General features: G+C 41.2%; 1 protein-coding gene and 1 long non-coding RNA gene across 2 annotated transcripts in view; both read right to left on the reverse strand.

Annotated features, from left to right (window-relative positions):
- LOC125919491 (uncharacterized) overlaps window positions 1-10,024 on the reverse strand; it is a 28,182-nt gene extending 18,158 nt beyond the window's left edge. The window contains exon 1 of the long non-coding RNA XR_007456805.1: window positions 9,955-10,024. This is a non-coding gene — a long non-coding RNA (uncharacterized LOC125919491). The remainder of the gene's footprint in view (window positions 1-9,954) is intronic.
- A 105-nt stretch (window positions 10,025-10,129) lies between these two features.
- Window positions 10,130-25,833, reverse strand: part of CB4H12orf42 (chromosome B4 C12orf42 homolog) — an 82,055-nt gene continuing 66,351 nt past the window's right edge. The window contains exons 2-5 of the mRNA XM_049626717.1: window positions 14,902-15,223; window positions 10,597-10,762; window positions 10,386-10,508; window positions 10,130-10,320 (exon numbers count right to left, since the gene is read on the reverse strand). Coding sequence (XP_049482674.1) covers window positions 10,282-10,320; window positions 10,386-10,508; window positions 10,597-10,762; window positions 14,902-15,223 — 650 coding nt within the window. The 3' untranslated portion in view covers window positions 10,130-10,281. The remainder of the gene's footprint in view (window positions 10,321-10,385; window positions 10,509-10,596; window positions 10,763-14,901; window positions 15,224-25,833) is intronic.

The following is a 25,833-nucleotide window of genomic DNA, read 5'->3' on the forward strand; positions in this document are numbered from 1 at the left end:
GCAAAACCTCAAATCCGAGCTCCCCGTTAGTTCATTCTTCCTCCGATTCTGACATTTTCTTAATACTAAAGAAAAATATGAAAAAATAAAATAAAAAGCAAAGAAAAATATGAATTAGAACGAAAAGTAAAATTACTTATTACAAGGAACAGGGCAATTTTTATTTTATTTTATTTTATTTTATTTTATTTTATTTCATTTTATTTCATTTTATTTTATAAATGATTCCCTCCTATCATGGTTCACCGTGTTCTTTTTAGTCATATGTGGGACACAGTCCTTGGCAACGGCCACGTTTAATGGAAATACACAAGAGAACATCCAGAGAAACAAACTGGACGATGTTAAGTTTCTGCTTCCATATCAGTTCAGATATGGAACATTAGTGCTGTTTCATTATATATTTGGAAGCTCCCAGTTTTAGTTTCTGAAGTGAGAGAAATCTTCAATTTTGTAAAAAACGTTCCCTCAATAAAGAAAAATCTATGCAGATCTAATTCACCATGACAAAAGGTGAAGAGGCAAAATGATTTAATTTAGGATCTCTGGTGTCTATCTTTGTTTAGGCTAAATCTTTTGTAACATCACCTCTTCTTGAAGTTCTGGAAGTCAGAGAGCATGTCAGATGAAACACTTAGCAATCTTTCTGGACAGGGCAAAAGATAATGAAAAGTTAAATCCTGCATGTATTTTGAACAACAATTCCACTTTTAGGAATCGTCATTACAAAAATAACCAGAAAAGTACATATAAGGATATGTAAAATATATTCATCATATTCATCACAAAAAGTATCTGCAGTAGTGAAGTTTGGAAGTCCCAAAAATGTCCTAACATAATGAATTGGTTAATTAAATTATGATGGTACAATGAAATTCCGTGTAGTATTTAAAATGGTATGATAACAACTATTTGTTGATTTGGCAAAGATAATCGCATTCATTGCAATAGGGAAAAAATCCAGACAGTGTGTGCAGTATGGTCTAATTTTTCCAAAAAATAAAAGTGCAAAAAATGTAATAAGCTAAGAAAAAGATATGAAAGGATATGCTCCAAAATGTAAACAATGGTGGTCATTGGGTTATTAGGTCATAGATAACTTCCACTTTTTCCACAACAGACCAGGCATGTCAAAGTCTGAGCATTGTATCTGACACATGGAGAGTGCCGATACATATTAGGTATTATTATTATTAGGCTTTTAGCTCTGCCAGCCATTGCCTCTGATGTGCCACTGTGTTTTTTCCCACTCCAAGTAATTTCTTTTGCCATTCTTTCCTTTTTAACAATAATGATAAAACTATGCAAGAAGTGATTTCCATTTTGAGAAAAAAAAAGCTGGGGAGAGGTTAGGGGAGAGGTTCCTGCACCAAGGCCAGCCTCCCCATCTGCATGCAAAGGGCCTAAAGGGTGAAGCGGAGGGAAGTGAGGAGGAAGGCTCAGCACACTAAATGAAAGGCAAACAGTATGCATATCAGCATCCTAAGATGTACCACTCCGCTGGGAAAACCCAAGACAAAAGAATTATCGGACACAACAGTTCAAAGCATATTGCACCTGTCAAAACGTCTGTCATCTTCTATAGAAATGCACCATTCTGCGAAAGAAAAGGGAAACTTTAGCAAAGTCACTCAGGAACAACAGCTTACTTTGTCTCCTTCCTCTGGCCAACTCCTCCATCTGAAAGCCATTTAGCGCCATGCTAAAGATTGCCTGGAAGGACCGGACAATAGGAAGGTCTCTTTCATTGTCAAGGACAGTTACACTTTGAAGATGACGCTCAAAAGAGGTTAAAATGGGTCAACAAGCAATTGTTGGGCTTATGCGAGGACATGTGAAGAGAATATTGTTAAAGTCACACACACACAAAATCGCGATCTCAAAGAATTCAACTTTAACCTAGAGGAGGTGTGGGAAGGAAGGCACTAACTTGCAATACTGATTTCATCCCAGAGAAAAATTAGAGAGAGGGGAGAGGACTTGTTAATAGTTTGGGGATGGCCTTTGCCATTCCAAACCTCTACCCACAATACGTATTAGAAATAGAAGTATAATTTGGGGCAAAGTGACAAAAATGTGAGTTTTTAAAAAAATGATACAAAATGTGCAAGGGGTGCTAATTCCAAGCAGGCTATGTTTGTCAGAATGATATTTTATGGATGCTCTTTAGGAAATATGCGTAGCGTTTAGTTGGATGACAGGTAAATGGCGGGGGGGGGGGGGTGGTGTGTATATTTAAATGGAGGTTATTACTTTTGTACAATTTCTTAGACATCCTTAAAAGGAAAGCCCAGAAACCCCTCTGAGAAGAGCTGGTCTAGAGAGAAGCGCTAGGTTTATGGCCTGCATAGGTCACGTGACTTTGGACAACAGCCCGAACCTCGCAATTCTGTTTCCACCTGTGCCTAAGGGGGTAACAACGATAAGCCACAGGAATGCCGAGAGGATTAAAGTCTCCAGGAGGAATGAACACATATGTCTCCCCAAAAACTTGCACACAAATGTTTATAGCAGCATGACTCGTGATAACCAAGAAGTGGGAACAACCCCAATGTCCACCAACTGAAGAATGAATAAATGCAGTGTGGCAGAGCCACATGAGGGAATATTGTTTGGCCGTGAAAAGGAATGATATACGACACCTGCTTACAACATGGATGAATCGTGACAAATCACATTAAATGGAAAAAGCCAGCCGCAAAACGCCACATATTATATAATCCCATTCATACTGAGTTCCCAGAATAGGGACATTTATAGGGACAGAAAGATTAGTGATCATTTAGAGCAGGGGCAAAGAGGAGGGGTGGAAGATAATAGCTGAGGGGTATAGAGTTTCTATGGGAGCACATTTTCATGTGATCACTAGCTGTGATCACGGCTGCACAGATCCGTGAATATACTAACAACCGGTAAAATGTACACTATAAGCAGATGATTTGCATGATATGTGAATTATATCTTAAGAAAGCTATTAAAAATAAATAAACAAATAAAAGGAGCCAAGCAGGAATGACCGTCAGATCTTCACGGCAAAAACAAAACACAAGAGAGGAGGGTGGAGATACCCTGTGATAAAGAAATCAGCATAGCACTTGGTCCATAGTGAGTTTGCACAAAACATTGACTATCAGTATTATTTGTATGAATAAATATGAATCATTGTGTATAGCTTTGGAAAAGAGTATTGCTATGTAGTCTGACTAATAGACTGACGTTTCCAATTTAATCTTAAATTACTCATCTCTGAAGGTTTTTTTGTAAATGCAAGTGTATCCCCTAAGATCTAAGGACAATCTATGCCTAGTCTATTTAAAAATTTTTTTTCAAGTGAAACGCAGCTTTTTCTCTCCTTTAAAGAGCCTGCCATTTAAGTATATTAAATTATTTATGATTGTCAAATCTTCTTGTAGCTTTAGAAGTTGACTAGCTACAGAATCAAACATGGGAAAATTGAGAAAGGTCATTCATTCTGAAATACACTCATAATTGGATTCATTCTTTAAGAAAAAAAAAAACCTCTTTGGACCATTTTTCAAAGGCCATGCATATTACGCCTTGATTAAAAAAAAAGAGTTTATTGTGGTTATCAATTTTCAAAATCTCAAACAATTCAAAAGGATGAAAATGGTCAAATTCACTCCTTTCTCCTATGAGAATTCAAGTCCTCTCTCTTTCTTCCTCACCAACATAGATCTACAGGTGTATTTCATTTTGTAAAATAAATGATCTATGCTTTTGGCCTTGCTCAGAGATAGATTTACTAAGAAACAAACAACACTTAAGCTTCAGGGCCTTCCATCTGCAAAGGTTCTTCCCAGGCTGTCTACCCAATAATATCCATAACTTTATATTCTTTTCCTTAAAAAGCCCCCCTCAAAATGTGGAAGCTATAGGCCCCATAAAAGGGAATCTTTTCCTGATTGTTACTTCCCATTCCATTCATTTCTTTGCTCCTTCTCCAAAATCAAAGTTCAAATCCTGCCACAGGAAGCCTTCTATGACTGTTCCAACTCAGACTGACTTCTCCCTTCTCTAAGTTGCCACTGCTTTTATCCATTAGGCAACTTCAAAATCCTTTTTCCAAAACCCTCCAGGTTGCGTTCAGGAATTTAAATGTTTTTGTACGTGATAGTGTATAAAATGCCCTATATATTATGTAATGGTGTATAAATTGTGTTTTATGTAACACTACCCATCAGGTCCAAGGTAACCCCCCTAATCAAATATATTAATGCATCTTTGTCAATATACGTTACTATTCACTCCAGTGAGACAAAGCTATACAATGTCTGTGTCTCCCTCTCTCTCTGCCCCTCCCCTGTTCATGCTCTGTCTCTCTCTGTCTCAAAAATAAATAAACCTTAAAAAAAGTTTTTTTTTTTAAAAACTGCACTTTTCTAAATTGGAGGTTCTAAATGGAATGGTTTGTTAATTTATCAACTACATATATTGTTTTTTTTTTAACGTTTATTTATTTTTGAGACAGAGAGAGACAGAGCATGAATGGGGGAGGGTCAGAGAGAAGGAGACACAGATTCCGAAACAGGCTCCAGGCTCTGTCAGCACAGAGCCTGACGCGGGGCTCGAACTCACGGCCGTGAGATCATGACCTGAGCCGAAGTCGGCCGCTCAACCGACTGAGCCACCGAAGCGCCCCTACATATATTGTTTTTTAATGCACAATGTCTATAAGCGTGGGTACTGGAGGCAGTCATCATTGCGGCGAATTGGCTTCTCTGTTTCAGTTTCCCCACCAGTAAATGGGATACTATGACTTACCCCAAGCGCTGTGATGAAGGTACAGTACTTCGTAGAGGGACACGATCACATGATCACCAGAAATAGTACTCCCTGGCAGTGTGAGCAGACGTTGGATGAAAAGTCCTTAAATTAGCCCTGAAGAGGGCGCCTGGGTGGCTCCGTCGGTTGGGCGGCTGACTGGCTCAGGTCTTGATCTCACCCTTCATGAGTTCAAGCCCCACCTTGGAATCTGTGCTGACAGCTTGGAGCCTGGAGCCTGCTTCGGATTCTGTGTCTCCTTCTCTCTCTGCCCCTCCCCCGCTCACACTCTGTCTTTCTCTCTCAAAAATAAATAAACATTAAAAAAAAAACTTAAAAAAAAAATCAGCCCTGCATAACCAATGATAGTGTTGTGCCAGTTATTGTTGGTATTGGTCACCAAAGAAGGACTTGCGTTTGCATAATGTTCTTACTTTTCAAAATGCCTTGATTTGATAGAAAACTTAACTCCCGAAATCACCTTTGCTGTAAACAAAACATGTCATCCCAAATTCACAGTGACGAAAGTCCTGCCAAAGGATGGAGTGACACTGAGTTCAGGTTCACGTATGCCAGAATGCATTCTTGGTTCTCTGGATCCAGGGGGATCTCAGCACCTTAGCTCTTCCTTAACTCCCCGCTCTGCAGCACCCCATCCCTTCCACAAATCTGATGTCAGCTCCAGTAGCCTTGAAAAAGTGCTGCCATCTTTAATGAGCCTCAAAACCACCTTCTCTTCTTTTATTTTCTGAGCCTTCGTTCACAGAGATGGTGTTTCAAACAAAAAGAACAATGTGATAATAGTCTCAGACCCCACTTTGCTCTTCAAAGTGTTGAAACATATTATATGTCATCAACCCATAGTTACCAACTCCCACTCTGTACCTTGTTATCAGGAGGAAAGGGATAAGCATAGACTTTCTATAGTTACCTCACTTAGGCACCCCTATCATGGTATATTTACAGATTTATAGATGCTGTCTGTTGTAAGTGGAATACACACACATATGCACATATATGTCAACTTTAATAATACACTATATAATAATGTAGCTTTGTATATGAAATAAATTGCATAATATATAACATTAATATAGTTTTTATTTATTTATTTTTATTTTTTAAAATTTATCTTAGCAAGAGAGAGCGAGCTCATGAGCCGGGGAGAGGGGTAGAGGGGGGGAGAGAGAGAGAGAGAGAGAGAGAGAGAGAGAGAGAGAGAGAATCTTAAGCAGGCTCCACACTCAGTGTGGAGCCTGATTCCTGACGTGGGACTTGCTGTGGGGCTCGACCCCACCACCCTGGGATCATGACCTGAGCTAAAATCAAGAGTTGGATGCTCAACTGACTGAGCAACCCAAGTGCTAGGTGCCCTGCAGAGCTAATATATATATATATATATATATATATATATATATATATATGTGTGTGTGTGCGCGCATATATGTGTTTATATACCTACACATACATATATATGTATCTTACAACTGCTAAAAATAAAGCTTCCTTTACCCATGAAACAGATATAATAATGAGTACTTCATAAAGCCATCGTGACTAGATGAATTAATATATGCTAAACACTTACAACAGTCCCTAATACATAATAAACACTTAATAAATGCCACCTGTCATTATAATTATTTACTTTATATATTATCAAAGGATTCCTCGTTTGTAAACATTATTCACTGAAGAGTGTGTTAAATATTTAGTTTCTTCAATGCACCAATTTAAAAAATTTATCAATATCTATTTTCTTTTTTTTAAGTTCATTTATTTATTTTAAAGAAAGAGCAAGAGCAAGCAGGGAAGGGCAGAGAGAGAGAGAGGAGAGAGAGAGAATCCCAAGCAGACTCCATACTGCCAGCATGGAGCCCAACGTTGGGCTCAAACTCCCAAACTGTGAGATCATGACCTGAGCTGAAACGAAGAATTGGATGCTCAGCCAACTGAGCTACCCAGATGCCCCATCAATATCTATTTTCTAATGCAAGTTTCAGTAAAACATTTTTTGCTAAAGTAGCATATCATCTTCCTTACAAGACACTTACACTATATGGTAAAATGTACCATAAGTTGAATCACATACCCCTGAAGAAATATAAGCAAGTTGTAATTCAGAACCTTAGTAACAATTATTTTAAACTATAGGACTTTTTTCTATTCCTCAGTGATAGTACTATAAATAAATACATATTATTTATATCCTAAAAGCAATTCATCCTCAATTATGGTTGTTTAATTCAGCATTGTTTTCAGAAATAATGGCATTGAGAAAGATTTAACTGCATTTACATTGGGGCATTTGTGTCTAAGTTCTAATAAAAAAGTAGTCGCCATTCAGAACTAGAACACCCACAGCCCATGAGTGTCACAGTCAAATTGAAAATGTCCCTCATCCATCACTATCAAAGCATGGTCATGGATGGACTGACCAAACTTCTCCCAACCATGTGTATCCAAAATGAGAAAAAAATAACTGGAAACAGTTTGTTACATTCCTCCAAGGAAGAATGTGTTCCTGGAGGTATTTATTAAGGGATGCTTTCTTTCTTTTTTTTTTTTTTTTAATTAATTTATTTTTGAGAGACAGAATGTGAGCTGGGGAGGGACACACACACACACACACACACACACACACACACACAGAATCTGAAGCAGGCTCCAGGCTGTCAGCACAGAGCCCGGCATGGGGCTTGAACTCACGACCTGAGCCGAAGTCTGATGCTTAACCAACTGAGCCACCCAGGCACCCCAAGGGTTTCTTTCTTTAGTTCTGATACTTTCTTTACTACCTTGAAAAGAAATCCTTAATCTGAACCTTACCAGTTTACATGAATTCTGGTATATTTAGAATAGAGTTTAAGCAAAGTTTTCCCACCTGTGTTCCATAGGACACAAGTGCTACAAGATATCGATAGGTGCTATTTAAAAATATATATATTGGGGCACATGGGTGGCTCAGTAGCTTAAGCATCTAACTTTGGCTCAGAGCCTGGAGCCTGCTTCGGATTCTGTCTCCCTCTCTCTCTACCCTCCTGTGCTTGGGTTCTGTCTCTTTCTCTCTCAAAAATAAATAAACATTAAAAATGTGTGTGTGTGTGTGTGTGTGTGTGTGTGTGTATACACACAAATGCACACATAAATCAGGATTTGCTGACCAAAGTAAATTGAAAAACACTGGGCTAAACAGAGTTATCAGATTTTTTTATCATGCTAATTTCTGGGGATCCTTAATATGTTACTGTGCTTCTCCAAGAGGGAGCATGCTGGACAACATCCCTCACACGTATTTATCTATAGACTCCCCATCTCACAAAGCGTCTTTGTAATTCCAGTGTTCCATGGAACACACTTTGAGAAACCTCTTTACAATATGGTATACCACATATTTCACATCTTTTGCTTGTATCCCTTTTCTCAATTATGAATAGAATTGCTTCCTCTGTATTGTATTTTTAGTAAATTCATTTTTTCACTTCCACAAGTGAATCTATTGATGATATCAAAAACATTCTCCACCCTTGTAATTAACGATTATAAATTTTTGGTTAATTGGGGCACCTGGGTGGCTCAGTTGGTTAAGCAACCGACTCTTGGTTTCGGCTCAGGTCATGATTTCACAGTTTATGAATTCGAGCCCCCAGTCGGGCTCTGCATTAATAGTGCAGAGCCTGCTTGGGATTCTCTCTCTCCCCTCTCTGCCCTTCCCCCACTCCCTCTCTCTCTCTCTCTCTCTCAATAAGTAAATAAACTTTAAAAAAATTTTCTTGGTTAACTGTTTTATAATCACTTAAAGCAATAGTTTCTTGATCTGAAAAAGTTGTACTAACTCATCATTAGATAGCAAATTAAAATATCCCAGAATCAAGGGATGCCTGGATGGGTCAGTCGGTTGGGTGTCCAATTTCGGCTCAGGTCATGATCTTAGAGTTCGTGGATCTGAGCCCTGCATTGGGCTCTGTGCTGACAGCTCAGAGCCTGGAGCCTGCTTGGGATTCTGTGTGTGTGTGTGTGTGTGTCTCTCTCTCTCTGCCCCTCCCCGACTCGTGCTCTGTTTCTGTAACAAAAATAAATATTAAAAAAAGTAATAATAAAAAATATCCCAAAATCAAAATTTTACGTACACCCAGGAGTTAACCACACATTTGTCTCCAACCAAATGGCATGAAGTTGAACTTATAATTGTCATGTGAACTCTGGTGAGCAGGTGCCACTATCCCCTCAGGAAACAATAGCAACCACCACTGATAACCCATATGCTCTCTTACAATAAGGTCATGTTAATACATAAATACTAAAAATAAAAAATGTATTTATTATAAAACCATAGTCTGGAAGAAGGTAAGCTCTAAAGTTCGGGGATCCTTTTTTTCCTTTAAAGCGCATTACCCCTAGCGAATGCCAGGAAATCAAATCTTCCTCAAAGGACTAAACAGACTTCTAAATGTTAAGCAGTTACTGGTTATTACATTTCATTCCTATTAAAATTTGAGACGTAAATTTGGACGTTAGATTTGATAAGCCTTGAATATAGGCATATTCTACATACTAATTTGAAATGAAGGGGGGGTCAGAATGCAGGAGGATTTATGAACTCCACTTATCAGACTCTCTGAATACAAGCCTGGGGGAGGAAAACAGCAAGGAACTTGAGTGCAAATCTCCATAGGGATGTATTGGTCTCATTGATTTGCGTTTCTCTTTCAATGCTGAGAAAAAGAATACTACATGTAAAAAACTGAAGTAAAATTAAAATCATTTGATAGAGTCAGTCTCCGCATTAAATCATGGTGAAAAGACGCTGTGTTTAACCTAAGTTAACCGAAGTAAAAAGTAGTGCCTAAAATGACCGATTTGATCGAATGTTAGCTAAGGTTCTCCAGCGTTTCTTTATCACCAATAAGAGAACTCAGTATGTCTTTTGCATTAAACTTAGTTCCAAGAGTCTCGGGACCTCAAGGGAGGATCCAGCTTCGGGTTTCTGCCATAAAGACCTTAATATGGTCTGAAGAATTCCCCTAGGCACCTCAGGAGTAATCAAATTTCGTGTTAACTATTAAATTACAGACATTCAATTATGTGTCCCAACCCTCTGTTTAGAAATTCAAAAGGCCCTTAGAAAACATCCCTAAACCACAGCTCGAGTTGGCAAATGAAGCCGTTTACCTGCGAGAGCCAAACAGAGAGGGGTCCTCACAGTCCCCGCAGGCGCGGTGCGAAGTGGCACGCCGCGTACCCCATCCCCATTGTGAGGCACAAATTCTTTGTGACACCGGGAGACGCCGCAGAACAGAAATACTATTAGAAATGCTTCAAAAGGAACATTTTGGGCGGCGATAGAGACTTTTGACATTATTTATTAGGTTCAAAACTGCTCCACAAAAGCCGAACAATGGTTCTGTGGAAACCAGTACATCTGAGGCCCTTTCTGTTGTTCTGGGCAGGCATTGATTCCAAGATGGGCAGCACTCGCGGACAATTCCCTCGCAGCGGTCAGTGTAAGGGAGCATTCACCCTCGGCCTAGGAGGGGCCTGTGAACAAGCCGTATGGAAACGCTGGGGTGGGCGGCGGGGGGGGGGGGAGGAGAAGAGCAAACCTTGATTAACCTCTTGGAGGGAAGGTGGGTGGGAGCACCGACGGGCAGAGGAAGGGGCGCCTCTGCCAGATTGCCGTGGAGGGAGGCTTCCGCCTTGGGTCCCCTTTTCTCCCCCCTCCCCCCCTTCCCCCGGATGAGGATGCTTGGGGAGCATCTCCGGTGCCATGGCAACCGCGCCCCCCCCCCCCCCCCCCCGGACTTCCGGACGCGCCCCAGGGCCGGCTTTGGAGAGGTGGGTCAGCCAGAGCGACGACTGCGTCTGCCACCCTGTCCTCCAGCTTGGGCTCTGGGGGACTCTGGGAGACCCCCCGACGAGGCCGACGGGGCCTGGCTTCTCCTGCAGAGGCCTGTGGCGCCGGGAGGCCTCGCAGGGGAACCTGGAAGGCAGACAGGGAGGAGTGGCACTGAAATGGGTGGAATTCACCCGTCCCGCCGGGACTTGCAGAAGGTCTCCGCTGATGACTGGATGTTTGAGAAATCAACATTTGCAATGTGCTGAGAGCGAGTGAGAGAGCGAGAGCGAGAGCGAGAGAGAGAGAGAGAGAGAGAGAGAGATCCCTGGCATTACCTTTCATGGTTCCCCACATTGCTTTAAGAAAACAAAATGCCATCTATTCCTTTCCTGCTGTTTGAAAGCACCCCTCCAGGGGAGCACGGTGGCTTAGTTGGTTGAGCATCAGACGTTGGCTCAGGTCAGGATCTCAAGGGTCTTGAGTCTGAGCCCTGCCTGGAGCCTGGTGTCAGGCTCTGTGCCGACAGCTCAGAGCCTGAAGCCGGCTTCAGTTTCTGTGTCTCCCAGTCTCTATGCCCCTCCCTTGCTCCAGCTCAGTGCCTCTATCTCTCTCAAAAATAAACATTAAATTTTTTTTAAAAGCACCTCCTCCAAAAAATAATTTTTACAAGATCCTCATAAACCTTGTTAATTCAAGGAAAACTGTTCAAAACTGCTAAAGAGAGGGGAAACAGAAGAATCCATGACTAAAATAGAGCCTCCAATTCGGAATCAGGGAAAAGTTTTTGCATGGAAAACTAAGTGGCATCAGAGAACATACAAAACCAGTGGATCCACAGCCCATGTAGACTTCCAACTAGTAATTTAAACATCCAAAAGGCAATACTCCCTAAGTTTTATTAGAAGTTTCAAACCATGGGGCTCCTGGGTGACTCAGTCGGTTAAGTGTCCGACTTCGGCTCAGGTCATGATCTCCCCGGGCTCAGGTCAAGATCTTGTGGTTCCTGGGGCGCCTGGGTGGCGCAGTCGGTTAAGCGTCCGACTTCAGCCAGGTCACGATCTCGCGGTCCGTGAGTTCGAGCCCCGCGTCGGGCTCTGGGCTGATGGCTCAGAGCCTGGAGCCTGTTTCCGATTCTGTGTCTCCCTCTCTCTCTGCCTCTCCCCCGTTCATGCTCTGTCTCTCTCTGTCCCAAAAATAAATAAAAAAAAAAACGTTGAAAAAAAAATTTAAAAAAAAAAAAAAAAAAAAAAAGATCTTGTGGTTCGTAACTTCCAGCCCCACGTTGGGCTCTGTGCTGACCGCTCAGAGCCTGGAGCCTGCTTCAGATTCTGTGTCTCCCTCTCTCTCTGCCCCTCCCCTGTTCATTCTCTCTCCAAAATAAATAAAAACATTTAAAAATTTAAAAAAAAAGAAGTTTCAAACCAGCTGAAAATTAAAACAATCCAGGAATTCGCTGATCCAGATCTATACAACACCTACATACACACTAATATTAATAATAAATTCAGTGATTTTCTTTGCCCAACCAAATACTTTTTATGTAAAAGATATGTTTACAATACAGCCAATACTGAAAAAGAATATATACATATTCCATCTGATTTCCATGTATATCTATTTTTTCCTATGTAGGGTTTTTCCCTGAGAAATTCTGCCCATTTTCCTAATAGCCTAATTCTTCAGTAGTACAGTGAGATAAGTTATGGGTTTTAAACCACTTCCCACAAGTTTTTAAAGGACATTGAATAGCGTGTAGATGTACAGAGTATTTGGAACCACCTATGGGATCATTCACATTTCAAAAAATATGCATGAGATTAAAGTGCACAGTACCTTCCTTACAGTGGGTGTCCAAGAGCCAGTCTATCTCTCGGCAATTCAATTAGTTCATCGCATACTGTGCCCGGTATGTATTGGGCACCTCCCACTATACACTCAACATACCTAAGCCAAACACTGAAAAACTTCTAGTGAATTGGATTTTTCAGTGTGAGAATTATTTCCTGGAAATAAAGGTGAAATGGCATTTCTCTATCTCCAGGTAAGTAAAAGCTTTTAGAATGCCGGACATACCACTTTCCGAAAACTAGATGCTTAATAACCATTTGCAGATTTGGACTTGCAGCCTTGGCAGATAACTAATTCGTTGCCTTCAAAAATCAGTGCAAGGGAATTCCACAGAAGAACGTGGATGTGGCTCTGGAACTTTGCGCAATAGAATATAACCTAGACAGGTCAAGACACATCAAGGCATAAGCAAAGAATAGGAATTCCTTCCCTGAATGCAATGCGGTAATGATGCATTTTGTAACAAACTGTCTTACAGAGAAGTGTGGTGTCATAGAAGAAGCAAGCCTTTGGTGTCAGACCATCATAGATCCAAATCCTGGCACATCACTTGCCCTAAGCCTCTTTGTCCTTACCTGAACCATAAGGGTTGTATTACCTACTTCAAAAGGTCACTAATAGGATTAAATTTGTTCATTCATTTGTTCATTCACTAAGACTCGTCTGTTATATGCCTGCCAGTATTCTAAACATTAGAGATACAGAAAAGAATAAAGCAGGAAACATCCCTGCACTTATAGAACTTACACCCTAGCTATGGGGAGAGGGGGTGGGGACGGGGAAGTGGACTACTTAATAAGCAAATGAAGAAATGTGTAAGTATCAGCTGGTAATAAAGCCAAAGCAGAGAAATAATGCGGGAAAGGGGGTTAAGAAATGTCACATGTAGGTGACAGCTTCAATAAACACTTGAAGGAAGTGAAAAAGCAAACTTGTTAAGTATCCAAGAGAAGAACATGCTAAAATTAAAGCATCTAGGACGTAGTAAGTGCTCAATCCCCAAGAGCTATTATTGCCATATTCAAAATAAACAGAGGTATACTCTGACCTGGAGTCGAACTGGAGGGCTTGAATCCTGACTCCAGCCCTAAAGTTACAGAATCTCCACGGGCCTCAGATTCTGCATCCAAAGCACGGGAAAATAGCAGTTCCTATCTCAGAGGCTGGCCATATGGATCAAAATTGAAGACGTATGTTCAGAGTTTAGCACATTTCCTTACACGTAATAAGAGAAAAACATGTTAACCAACCAGTATCCTCAGCATCCCATGTGCAAGCCCAGCTTCCCAGAAATGAAGAAATCTTTGAATCAGCATCTTTAGTAGAAGGTCTAAAGTGGTAAAGGAGAAGGTGCCTCCTTTACCACTTTGAGCCCAAGCAGTACATTCTCCTCTAGTTCAAAGAAAGTTCTTCTTTGTACTGAGTCAAAATCTGTTTCTTTCTTCCATTGGTCAATTCCAGCAAACTATAAACATTTGAAGCGAAATATACCAAAAAGATTTTCAAAAAAAAAAAAAAAAGCTATGTAAGACTACTATAATCCTTCTACATGACAGTTCTAGAGTGTCTAGAATATACATTGTTTCCTCACATTTTCTCACCTCCTATCTGAACAACAGCCCCATAGATGCCACCACCACCATCACCACCACCATTCAGTCCCTGCTGTGTTCAGTGAACTTCATTTAGAGCAATCCTCTAATTACATCTCCTCAAGGAAGTAATTGTCGTTAGTTAACAGATGAAAATACTGGGCTCAAAGAACATTTATAGGACTTGATCATGGCTACAGAACTGAGATGGGACAAAGCAGAGTTTGGAGCCCACGTCTCCAAGGTTTCGAAGCTCATTCCTTCTGGTCTGTTTCCTTACTTTTAATCATTACTCCCATGAGAATTTTTGACAGGATAATATACATTATCCTGTGCTATGAATTCACAGTTTCATTATCTGTAAAATGGGGATAATAACAATACCTGCCTAAAGGTGTTATATGAGGCTTTCATAAAATAATGTGAAATGCTCAGCACAGTATACGGCACATGGTGAGAGCTTGTTAAATGGGGGATGAAGCGATTGTGATAGTAATAATTGTCATTGTCATTATCACTATCATTATCATTATCAGGTGCAACACCTGAATCATCACATTACTTGTCATCAAATCACACTTGTTCTCTCCTCCAATATGATACTCGGCAACAAGAAGACTTCCATTCAAGACTGACTGATACAGTTCTCATAGAACCTTCTAGAATAAGACCTGCCATTGGGTCAGTAGCTTTGCTGTTTGTATGAGGTTAAAAACAAAATGTGACCAATTGAAAAAAAAAAAAAAAAGGAATTAAAAGCCACAAGGTGATCCTTACCAAGTGGGGTGGAATCGCCCCTGGAATCGAAGGAGGGCTGATTCTGAAGCCTCATGCGTCTATTCCTGTGTGTTCCTGCAGCCTCTAGATGCACAGGAGTGACTGTGACTGGGTCTAATAGGTTTTTTCGTCATGGACTTTTCCAAAAGTGGACGACTCCAGGCCGCATTGGGTGCTCCTCTGGCTCTCTTTTTCATTTCTTGTCTGACAGCAAAGATCAATCGGGTCTCATCCCATTCACTGGATGGTGTTTGGGAGAAACTGGCCTCTCCATGGCTTTCCTCTTCAGAAAAAGCTGTACTTACAGCAGGAGACCTGGGTATACTGTACTGTTGAGCACAAAGTACTCTTCTACATGCCCCTGGAGTCTGAACCTTTCCTGGAAACACTGCAAAAAACAAACACATTCATTTAAAAGAATGGACTTCAGTATTACCTACTAAATTAATGATGGGAAGGATGAAATTAAGCAATATTTGATTTTGTTTTTTTGTTTTCTGTTTCTATACTGAACAAACAGAAATGACAGAGAATCCAAAGGCCAGGGTACCAAAGTGGAAGAAGCGGAGGAGGGAAAAGATACAGCAAATGAGGCAAAAGGCTGAACATGCTTTTGCTGTAAGCACCATGTGAAGACCTGGACAAGATGAATCAGTCCTCACAAGAACCATGTCTCACAGATGCTATTATTACTCCATTTTACAGGTTAGAAAACTAGTTTGAGGCTAATGGGTTGAACTGTGTCTCCCAAGAAGGTATATTGAAGCCCCAACCCTCTGCACCTGTGAATGTGACCTTATTTGGAAATAGAGTCTTTGCAGATGCAATCAAGTTGAGGCTGTTAGAGCGAGGCCTCAACCCAATATGACCAGTGTCCTTATCAGACACAGGCACACAGGAAGAACACCACGTCATGACGGAGGCAGAGACTGGAATACGGTATCTCCAAGCCAAAGCACGTCAAGGGTTACGGCAACCACCCACAGCTAAGAGAAAGGCATGGAGTGAATTCTCCCTCAGAACCTTCAGAAGGTGCCAATCTTGCTGACCCCTGGATTTCTGACTTCTGGCTGTCAGAACTGTGAGAAAGCAATTTTAAGCCATCCAGTTTGTAGTTATTTCTTACATCAGGCCTAGGAAACTTGGGGATCCACAATAGTTCCAATTTACCCACGTTGCCCCTGAAGAGTTATTAACAGTCTGGGGGGAAAAATAAGGTGTTCAGATTTGGGGAGTAGAAGGTAGAAAAGAGGAAAAGCCAGGAGGTGTGGAATGGGAAAGGGAAGCGAGTCTATTTCCACGAGTTCTTCTGTGTGGCAGAAATGGTGCCAGGGCACACAAATTTTTACAAGATTCCTATTCCCTGTTCTCAAGGTGTTTGTCAAGTGGCGAAGAGGGCGCTGGCCGTGTTAGGTACCAGGAAGCCCTCCTCTTAAACCACAGCCTTGTCTGCAGAAGGAGGAATCAAAGCAAATGTCCCTGCAAGGGGACTTCCAGATAACAGAAAGGGGAGAAAGGGCCAAGGAGGGGGTACCCTGGAAGTACATGCCATACTTCCACAGGGGCTGGCCACTTCTCAGACCTTGTTTTATGTGGCCATGAGGGCATGTGAGCCCAGTCTAGACGGATTGTTCTGGATTTTCAGGAGAAGCAGAAGTATATTTTTTATTTATGTAAAAACTTCTGATTTTTAAGTGTTGGTAACTCACTCAAGTTTTTTAAAAAACGCAGCGTGGGCTCCACAAAACACATCTGCTCTCTGAATCACCACAGGCCATCAATTTGCATCTTTGGCCTATGGCCAGCCCTATAAAAGTCACAGTATCATTTGCTTCTGTTCAGAATTCATATTCATATTTCAGAATATGATTTTATAAGTATTCAGCTAGGCACCATGGGAATGCGTATGCAAGCTTTGTGCATAAGCAGATTTGAGGGTTCTAGACGTTTTGTCTACCTCCAACACTTTAGGAAGATTGAAGCTTTAATTTTCATTTTAATCGATTGCCTCATTTCATTTTGAAGTCCAGAATTTGAAATGGTGCGCAAATCCGTCAGGCTTTCCCGAATGCAAAGAACTATCTAGAATATTTCAAAACAGTAGCTCCGGGACTCTTCGATCCCAAAGGAAAACCTACAAAGCTAGAACCAGTGGCATTTGATCTGCCCTTGTTCTGTTGTTCAACCATCAAGAACAGGAGGGAAGTCTCAAAGGCTCTCTACACACCTTCACATCCTAAAAGTTATGAGTGGAAAGAGACTTTATAGATTATCTAAAGTTCAACCCCACCACCCTCATCAACCACCTCTGCTTAATTACTTCTAGGAGCCTGAATCTCACTATCTCTGCATCAGGGATTTCATCTTATTAGAAGGTCAAATAAGTAACACTGTATTTGCTATATGATAAGTATATATATATATATGTATATATATATATATACATATATATATATATATACACACAAACACACACACACACACACACATATATATATATACATGGTTATATATAATACTACATACGAGGAATAATATTAAAGCCACCTTGGATGATGTTGGGACAGGTGGTGACTATGCTTATTTAATTGAATAACCAATATTTATTGAGCTCCTGTCATGTACCAGATACTAATCCAATGACAAAAGTTTACTCAGGCCAACAGAATTGATCATTTTGAGACTAAATTGACTAGCTAATATATAGCAAAATGGATTTCAGCACAGAAACCCAGAGCCTCTCAGGTTTATGGACACCAGAGCAAATTTCAAGTTTCCTCTATGACGCAACTACCAGGTTGCCTGAATCACATAGAACAACCAGTTGTTTTAGCATTAAACAACCGGAGACTGTGGAAAATGGAAGGCCCTTTCGCAAACTCCAGTGGTTTCCAGTCTTTAAAAAAAAAAAAAAGCTTTCAAATTTATCTACCAAGACAGTGACAGAACTGGAGCCAAAATCCACTGTTCATGATTTAAAGTCCAGGGCTCTTTGTTAGGTTACACATCTCTTGAGTCTAATGCAGTATTTCCCAATCCTGACTGCACATTAGCCAATGTTGGGCATGCTTTAAAAAATACAGATATGTGGTCCCAGGACCCCAGGACCTGTGGCTTCGTAAACCCCGCAGGTATTATATTAAGCAATCAGGGAAACACTTGTCTAATTCACTCATCAGAAATTTCAGGTACTGTTATAAATACTATTCAGTCCAAACAATCATGAACGTGCCAAAGCGTGAAGTCGAAAGTGTCTCTCTCCGCTCTCTCTGTGGACAAGTCTTCATTTCAGAAACCAGCGTTCTGTATCACTTTGCAACTTGTATATTCCTTTATATGTTATGTTTTCCCATCAGTAATCCCACCTGAGCCTGACAATAACCCTCCTCCTTCCTCATTTTCCTGAGGAGGAAACTGAGGTCAGAGAGTAAACACCTTGTCCACGTCACTAGCCAAACATCAGAGAAGCTAGGGTTGGGGACTCAGGTCTTAGATTTTGAGGGGATTTTTGTTTTTCTACTACCCAATCAGTGTCAGCATTGCCAGAGCAAACTGTCATGAAGTGGGTTTGGCAAAGGAAGGAATATAAATGCCCACCATAACAGCTAGCAAGCTGTGGCACTTGACCATGGACTTGGCACTGCCCTGGGACCCATGCCTTGGCCCATAGTAAATGCTATCGGCAGTGCTTCTAATGTGCAGAGGAAGAAAGGGCATCTGCCTGTGGCCCAATGACTGGAATCAGCTTCCATGAAAGCCCGCATTCTAGCCGCTCTCCCAGGCTGCCCCTCCAACTTTTCCTATACTTGGGGTCTTTGTTTTCTGGAGTGTTGTTTGTTTAAAAAAAAAAAAAGTTCCCAATATCCCAGTTTTACAAGTTCTTTTCATGTGTAGGCGACTCTGCCTGTCATCTCGCAGCTCAGCTCTTCCATCCGTTGCTAATTTCATTTGAAGTAATATCGTGGCAGACAGGAGATTTCAAGGTACAATAAAATAAGCCTCAGACCTGAATGTATTTCACAGAAGCAATTTATCTTTCTCTCAGGCAGCAAAGTAGTTCATGATAAGTCATGACAGATTCTGATTTATTCATTTTATCCATTTTCTGTTCATTAGAAAATAACAAATATGGTGGGGCGCCCGGGTGGCTCAGTCGGTTGAGCTTCTGACTTCGCCCCAGGTCACGATCTCGAGGTTAGTGAGTACAAGTCCCGCATCAGGCTCTGTGCTGACGGCTCGGAGCCTGGAGCCTGCTTTGGATTCTATGTCTCCCTCTCTCTCTGCCCCTTCCCCACTCACACTCTGTCTCTCTCTCAAAAATAAATAAACATAAAAAAGTTAAAAAAGAAAAGAAAAGAAAAGAAAAGAAAAAAGAAAATGACAAATGTGGTAACTCCCACATGTTCAGCCCCTCTAGATGCCAACAAGGAAGGTGCTGCCCCACTTTGTGCCCATGCCCGGCAGCTATACCTCAGCATATGACTTCTATGTGTCTATATCCTCCCCCTCAGTCTCTTCACTTTCTTGGGCTCCTCACTGGCGTGTTCATGTCATGGGAAAACTAGAGGCAGCTGTCCTGGAAGGATTACTGAAACCCAGGGACCATTAATTCCCCAAGGTTCATTTTGCCCTTAACTGTTGGCACCAACTGGGGCTAAAGCTAATTGATGTCATCTCCTATGTATCTAAAATCAAACACAACCCTTAAACAGGTCTTTAATTAATGCTGAGAACTCCAGCGATACACTCTTTAAAAGGATTTTTGACCACGTCGTGAACTTTAATGGAATACACCACCTTACACTCAGCATGTCTTCTAGCTGTGGACTGAGTCATTTTTAAGCCAATGGGGTTGAGCCCGCGGTAGGAGTCTGTGAAGCATCAAGCCCTGAGCAGTGGTAGAGCTCAGAGGCCAAGTGTACAAGTTCTGTGCCCAGACTCCTTGGGTCAAAGAAATCTCTGTGTTACCAGGCCAAGCTGCCCCACTGCCTTCTGTCCTCGTTTCCACACTCATAAAATAGCAGTAATGAGAACACCTACCATATGGGGTTCAGATGCAGAGTAGGTTAATAAACAGCTCAGAGCAGTGCCTGCCACACAGGATGTACCCAGCAAGCCTTAGCTCTTATTATTATTGTTGTTGTTATTGACAATGTCCCTTCATCTCTCCTTCTATAGCTCCTGAATGGCCTGTTTCAGCAATAAGGACTCGAAGGATAAAACAATATCTTTTCCATCCATCCAGAGTTTGCCTCATTTTATTTGTTCAAAAATATTTATTGAATGCCTTCTCTGTGTCTTGCCCTGTGCTTGATCCTGGGAACACAGCAGAATAAGACAAACGTGGCCCCTGACCTCATGGAGTTTGCAAGCTCCTGGGGAAGATGCCAAAAATAGGTCACAACTAAGCGATTACAAATTGTAGTGAGTGAAGGCATAGAAAATACAAGGGGCTGACAGAGAGAAACATGGGTGGGGACTCACGAAGGCAACATTTACTCTGACACTGACCCGAAGGTTGAAAAGGACTTAGTTGTTCAGGAGTGGGGAAAAGAGCATTTCAGCCTGACAAGGACTGAGTTGTGTTCCCAACACTGCCAGCCCCAGTGGCTGAATGGAAGTCAGCGGGAGCGAAGGAGCAGGCGAGGTCTGGAGGCTGCACAATGTACGATGGAAAGCTACTAACGGTGTCACATAAATGAGCCATGACAGCCACACTCACCTTTGGAAAGATCTCTAAGGGAAGGTGGGCAGGAGGGAACAAGAGTGGAAGCCAGTCAGAAGGCAGCTGACAATCAGCCAAAGGTTGCAGGGATGGCAACTTGGACGCGAATGGTAGTTTATATAGCAGTTCAGAGCTAGCCAGTCGGTGTTAGGTCTGTCTCATCTGTAAAATGGGGATGATGATCATAAAAATGGGGGAAAATACAAGAAATGGACTTCCAGTCTCAGCTCCAGCATGGAAACAGCTTGGAAATTGACATTCTTATCCTTGCAACAAGAAAGAGCTAAACAAAATAAAAATCAACAACTTCACTTGAACCCAGAGAACTGAGTTTGCAGGATAAACTGGCACCCCACCTGGAGACACAGGTGAACCCAGAGAATCAAACCAAGATCAATGTACCTAGAGTAGAAGCCTCTGAAGCCATAAGTGGTAGGATCATTTAAATGGCAATTTTGATGAAGCTGGAGGCTAAGCATAGAGCAGCTTGAAAGCGAGAAACTCCTGAGGGCTACAGTTTTATGGGGTCTCTAGACTTCAGTAGGTTTTGCCTAAGAATCCTGTCTCCCCACCCCAGTTTCTCAAGCTGAGGATCTGAGAAATATTCCTTCACAATTCTGACACAGGAAAAGGGAAGAAAAGTCACTGCAAAATATGCCCAGAGCACTCTCCATAAGAAAGGCATACCAGAGCCTTATCCCAGCCAAGGGAAGGGCATTTGTCCCACTATAGCCCCATTTGGCCATCTTGCCTCACATAAGGGGGAGAAAAGAAAAGCCAAGAAATACTTGGGAAGGTCACAACCCAAAAACACAGACCCACTAAAAGACTGAGATTTAATCATAAAATCATAAAATACTTCTCCCCACCCACACCTTATCATTGCACCACCAGGTCTCCAGTGCAATAATAATGTATTACAGCTGGAAAATCTGAAGATGAAGACTCTCTCTGAGGAAGAATAGTGAGGGAAAGCCCAAGTCCAGAGGGGAGACAGAAGCAAGAACACTGAAGAAGTATGGAGCCTCTGGCATCTACAGCTACAACAAACATTAAACGTGGCCCACCCCCCAGCCCGATTAACATAAACACCCCCCCCACCACCGCAAAGATCAGATTATCTCAGTTCCTATTTCCTCATCTATCAAGATTGGCTTTCAATAAAAAATCATAAGGCATGCCCAAAGGCAAGAACAGAAAACGCAGTTGAAGAGACAAACCAAGCAAAAGAACCAGACTCAGCTATGACACAGCTGTCGGAATTATCAGAGAAGGAATTTAGAATAACTGCAATTAATATGTGATGGGCTCTAATAGAGAAAGAAGACAACAAGAAAGAGCACATAAGTAAGTACCCAGCAAGCCTGTTTCTCTCAGAGAGACAGAAACGCTAATAAAGGATCAAAAAGAAATGCTACTTGATTTCACTTAACTGTGGATTCCAACAAAGTTCAACACACTGAAGCAGGGACAGAGAAGTGGGGGAAACGAGGAGATGTTAGTCCAAGGGTACAAAGTTGCAGTTATATAGGATGAACACATGTAGAGATCTAGTGTGCAGCTTGGTAAGTATAGTTAACAACACTGGAATACTGGAAATTTGCCAAGGGAGTAGATTTCGGGTGCTGTCATTACACACCAAAAAAAAAAAAAAAAAGGCAACTATGTAAGGAGATGGCATGTTAGTTTTAAAGCAGTAATCATTTCACTGTGTGTGTGTGTGTGTGTGTTTGTGTGTGCATGCATCAAATCATCATGTTGTACACTATAAATATATACAATTTTTATTAAAAAATGAAAAAAAAAAACAAAAATGCAACAAAAAAAGAAATGCTGCAAATACAAAACACTGTTACAGAAATAAGGAACGTACTTAATGGGCTCATCAGTACAATGAACATGGCCAAGGAAAGAGTCAGTGAGCATGAAGAGAGGTCAGTGAGAACTTCTGAACGAAAATTCAGAGAGAAAGGAATGGGGGAAAAAATTAAAAATTTAATTTTTTTTTAAAAAAGAACAGAACATACAGGAAGTAGGGGACAATTTTATAGGATATAACATACATATCCTATTTGGAATACCATAAGGAGAAAAAAAAGACAGTGAGACCGAAGAAATATTTAAAGTAATGGCTGAGAACTTTCCAAACTTAATGACAGACACCAAACCATAGATCCGGGCTGCCCAAAGAATATTAAGCAAGATAAATGCCAAAAAAGAAAAAAAAAATTACATCTAACTATGTCATGTTCAAACTGTAGAAAACCAAACACAAAGAGAAGATCTTGAAAGAACAGGGGGTGGGGGAGGCAGGGAGCACCTTTTAGAAGAATAATGATGAGAATCAAAGTGGATTTCTCATCAGAAACTATGAGCAGGAAGAGAGTAGAATGAAACGTTAACAAAATATTGGAGGGCACACACACACACACACACACACACACACACACAAACACACACACACACACCAACCTAGAGTTCTATATCCAGCAAAATTATACTTCAACACTTAAGGAGAAATAACTTTCTCAAATAATAATTTAAAAGTGGAGAAAATTTATTGTCTACAGACTTGCCTTACAAGAAATGCTAAAATCTGTTCTCATTGAGAAGGAAAACAATAGAGGTCATGAACTCAGGTCTACATAAAGAAAGGAAGAACTCAGAGAAGAATAAATATCTTAAATTTTTTTTATTTTAATTGATCTAAAAGGTAACTAACTGCTTCTAAAAGAAGCTTACTCCCCATTTCATTCCAAGATGGCCTCCCGACTTCCATCATGTCTCCTTTCCCTGTTTGATTTTTATTCAGTATAACAATAGTTTATATATCTAATTGTTTTCAAGTTTCTGCCAATCTTCCTGGCTAGAATGTAAGCTTTATGAGGGCAAGTACCATCTCTGAATCGTTTTCCACAGTATCTCAAACACTAGGCAGATAGTGCACACTCAGAAACCTCTCCTAGAAAAAACAAATGAGTGAATGAATTGCTCACCCCTCCAATGGATGCTCTTTAGTGTTATAGCATTACCCTTCTCCACGTGCAGATCACCCTCCATCCTCCCCTTCAGTAGACCTGTATGAGGGTAACCACTTCCCTTTTCTTTCCTCGGGGGGAAAGAAAGAGCACATAAGTAAGTACCCAGCAAGCCTGTTTCTCTCAGAGAGAGAGTTCACCACAGTCACCAGCTCCAGAGCCTTGTCCCCAATCGAAAGGGCAAACAAGTTTCATCTCAAACACCAGAAGCCCAGTCAGTTTTTAAAGGGAGTTCCAGGTCTGTGCCTTGGTTCATGGGGAAGTTGCTGATACCCACCATGGATGTGGGACAATGAAGTGGCTACTGGAGGAGCAGGCACCTGTCACAGCTCAGGTACTCTGCTGAGTGTGCAGGTGCCTGTCCCTGCATTCTGGAGGAGGGATGGTCCTTGTCCTGGTGTCGCTCTAGTGAAAGGACACAGAGTCCACCTTCCACTTCTCACCACACATCAGAAAGTGACTGAAGGGCATTCAGACGGAACTCACTGTCCTCCCATGACACCACCTCTTTTCCCATGATACTTCAGGCTTACTCGGTTTTTAAGTACACAGAATCACAGAAACTTTTCAACCTAGGGACATAGAAGTGGAGTGGAACGTTTTGTCTTTAAACGTCTAAGTTAGACTACAGATCCTTTCAAACATGGAGTATAATTTGAGAGTCAACGCACTTGGTTGCTGATGGATTCATTGAATGAATGTTTCCAGACCCTGGTTTCCTCACCTATAGATGAATTAAAATGATCTATAAATTATCTTCCAGGCTTCCAGTCCTATGAGTCTCTGAACTACACTAAAAATGTTCTTCTTTATTTTTAGAACACTGTGTTACCATATGCAATTGCTATTTTGTAGGACAAAAATGGCCAAATGTAGGCCATTTCATATTTTACCACTCAATATGCCCACAAGAGTATATGTGACATATACACATAGTTTAAAGAAAACAAATAGCCACAGACCAACCCAATTTCATTATATAAATATCCACTATTTATTCATCCATTTTCACATTGATGGGTGTTCGGGTGAAATCCAGTCTTGCCTTGTTTTCCAATATTACAAACAAGGCTGCCGTGAACATTTTTGCACATGTCTCTGCTGCGTGTATTCTAGTTTCTCTAGGAGTGGAATAGCCAAGTTACAGGGTATGCACATCTTCCACCTTATTATATAATACCCACTGTTTTCCAGAGTGTTTTTTACCAATTTACATTCTCACCAGCTTCTTATTGTTCCACAACCTTGCCAACACTTGCTACTACTTGATTATGTTTTTCAATCTTTGCCATTCTGGCAGGTACAAAACAGTACTGTGTTGTGGTGTTAACCTGTATTTTCCTGATAAATAATGAGCTTGAACATCTCTCCTCCCGCCAAATCTTTCATCTGAATTGCTTGCAAGCTTTATAATCATGGGTTGAGTTTCAGCCCCTTTGCCTTCTCCTGCTTTTCAAATTCTAGCCAGCTGGTGAACAGTGACATAGCCCTGGAGGACACAGTGGGGAACACTTGGATAATCCACCAACTTGATAACCTGCCCTAAATAAATAACCAGGAATTGACCCTCGGGGATTGTACTCACACAATTCAACTGCCATGACCCAGTGTAATATTTCATGTCTTGCTAAAACTCTGGCCCGGCACGATTTTGCATGCAACTAAGTACTTGGACAATTCTTTCATCTGAGTGATGAGCTTATCTCAGCCACAGCTTGCTTGAGACACAAAAGGCTTGTGCTACCTGCCTGTGGTATCGCTCCAGATGGCACCTTACTTTCTAACATGAAATGTTTTTCATATCTTTCACCCTTCCCTCGGGGGATGTGTGGTTTCCCAATGACCCTTTTAAAATGTGATACTAAGACTGGAAAAGAATGGTGATTCAGTAGCACATATTCAGGAAAGGCAACCTTCATGACAGTTATTCTGCTAATAAAAAAAAATAAAAAGTAAAAGTGTTTTCCCCTCAAGCTAGAAAATGCCACAGAAATGGTGATCTTTCTTCAGTGATTCTGTGAATAAATAATTCTGACAAATAAAATGAAGGAGAAAGGTGGGGGGAAAAAGTCACACATGGAATCAGGAACAATTGAAAAAGGAATCCAGGCTACCCCTAACCCCGGCCTTTGTTGACGGGCTCACCAGAGATCTATGTAGATATTATTTTGAAATTTAGAGCTTCAACTTGTATGAACATGAATGCCCATGCTGAGTTTCTGCGTGCCTCTGTGA

The sequence above is a fragment of the Panthera uncia genome, chromosome B4 (genome assembly GCF_023721935.1).
Source record: "Panthera uncia isolate 11264 chromosome B4, Puncia_PCG_1.0, whole genome shotgun sequence".
In the NCBI taxonomy this organism is placed as follows: domain Eukaryota; kingdom Metazoa; phylum Chordata; class Mammalia; order Carnivora; family Felidae; genus Panthera; species Panthera uncia.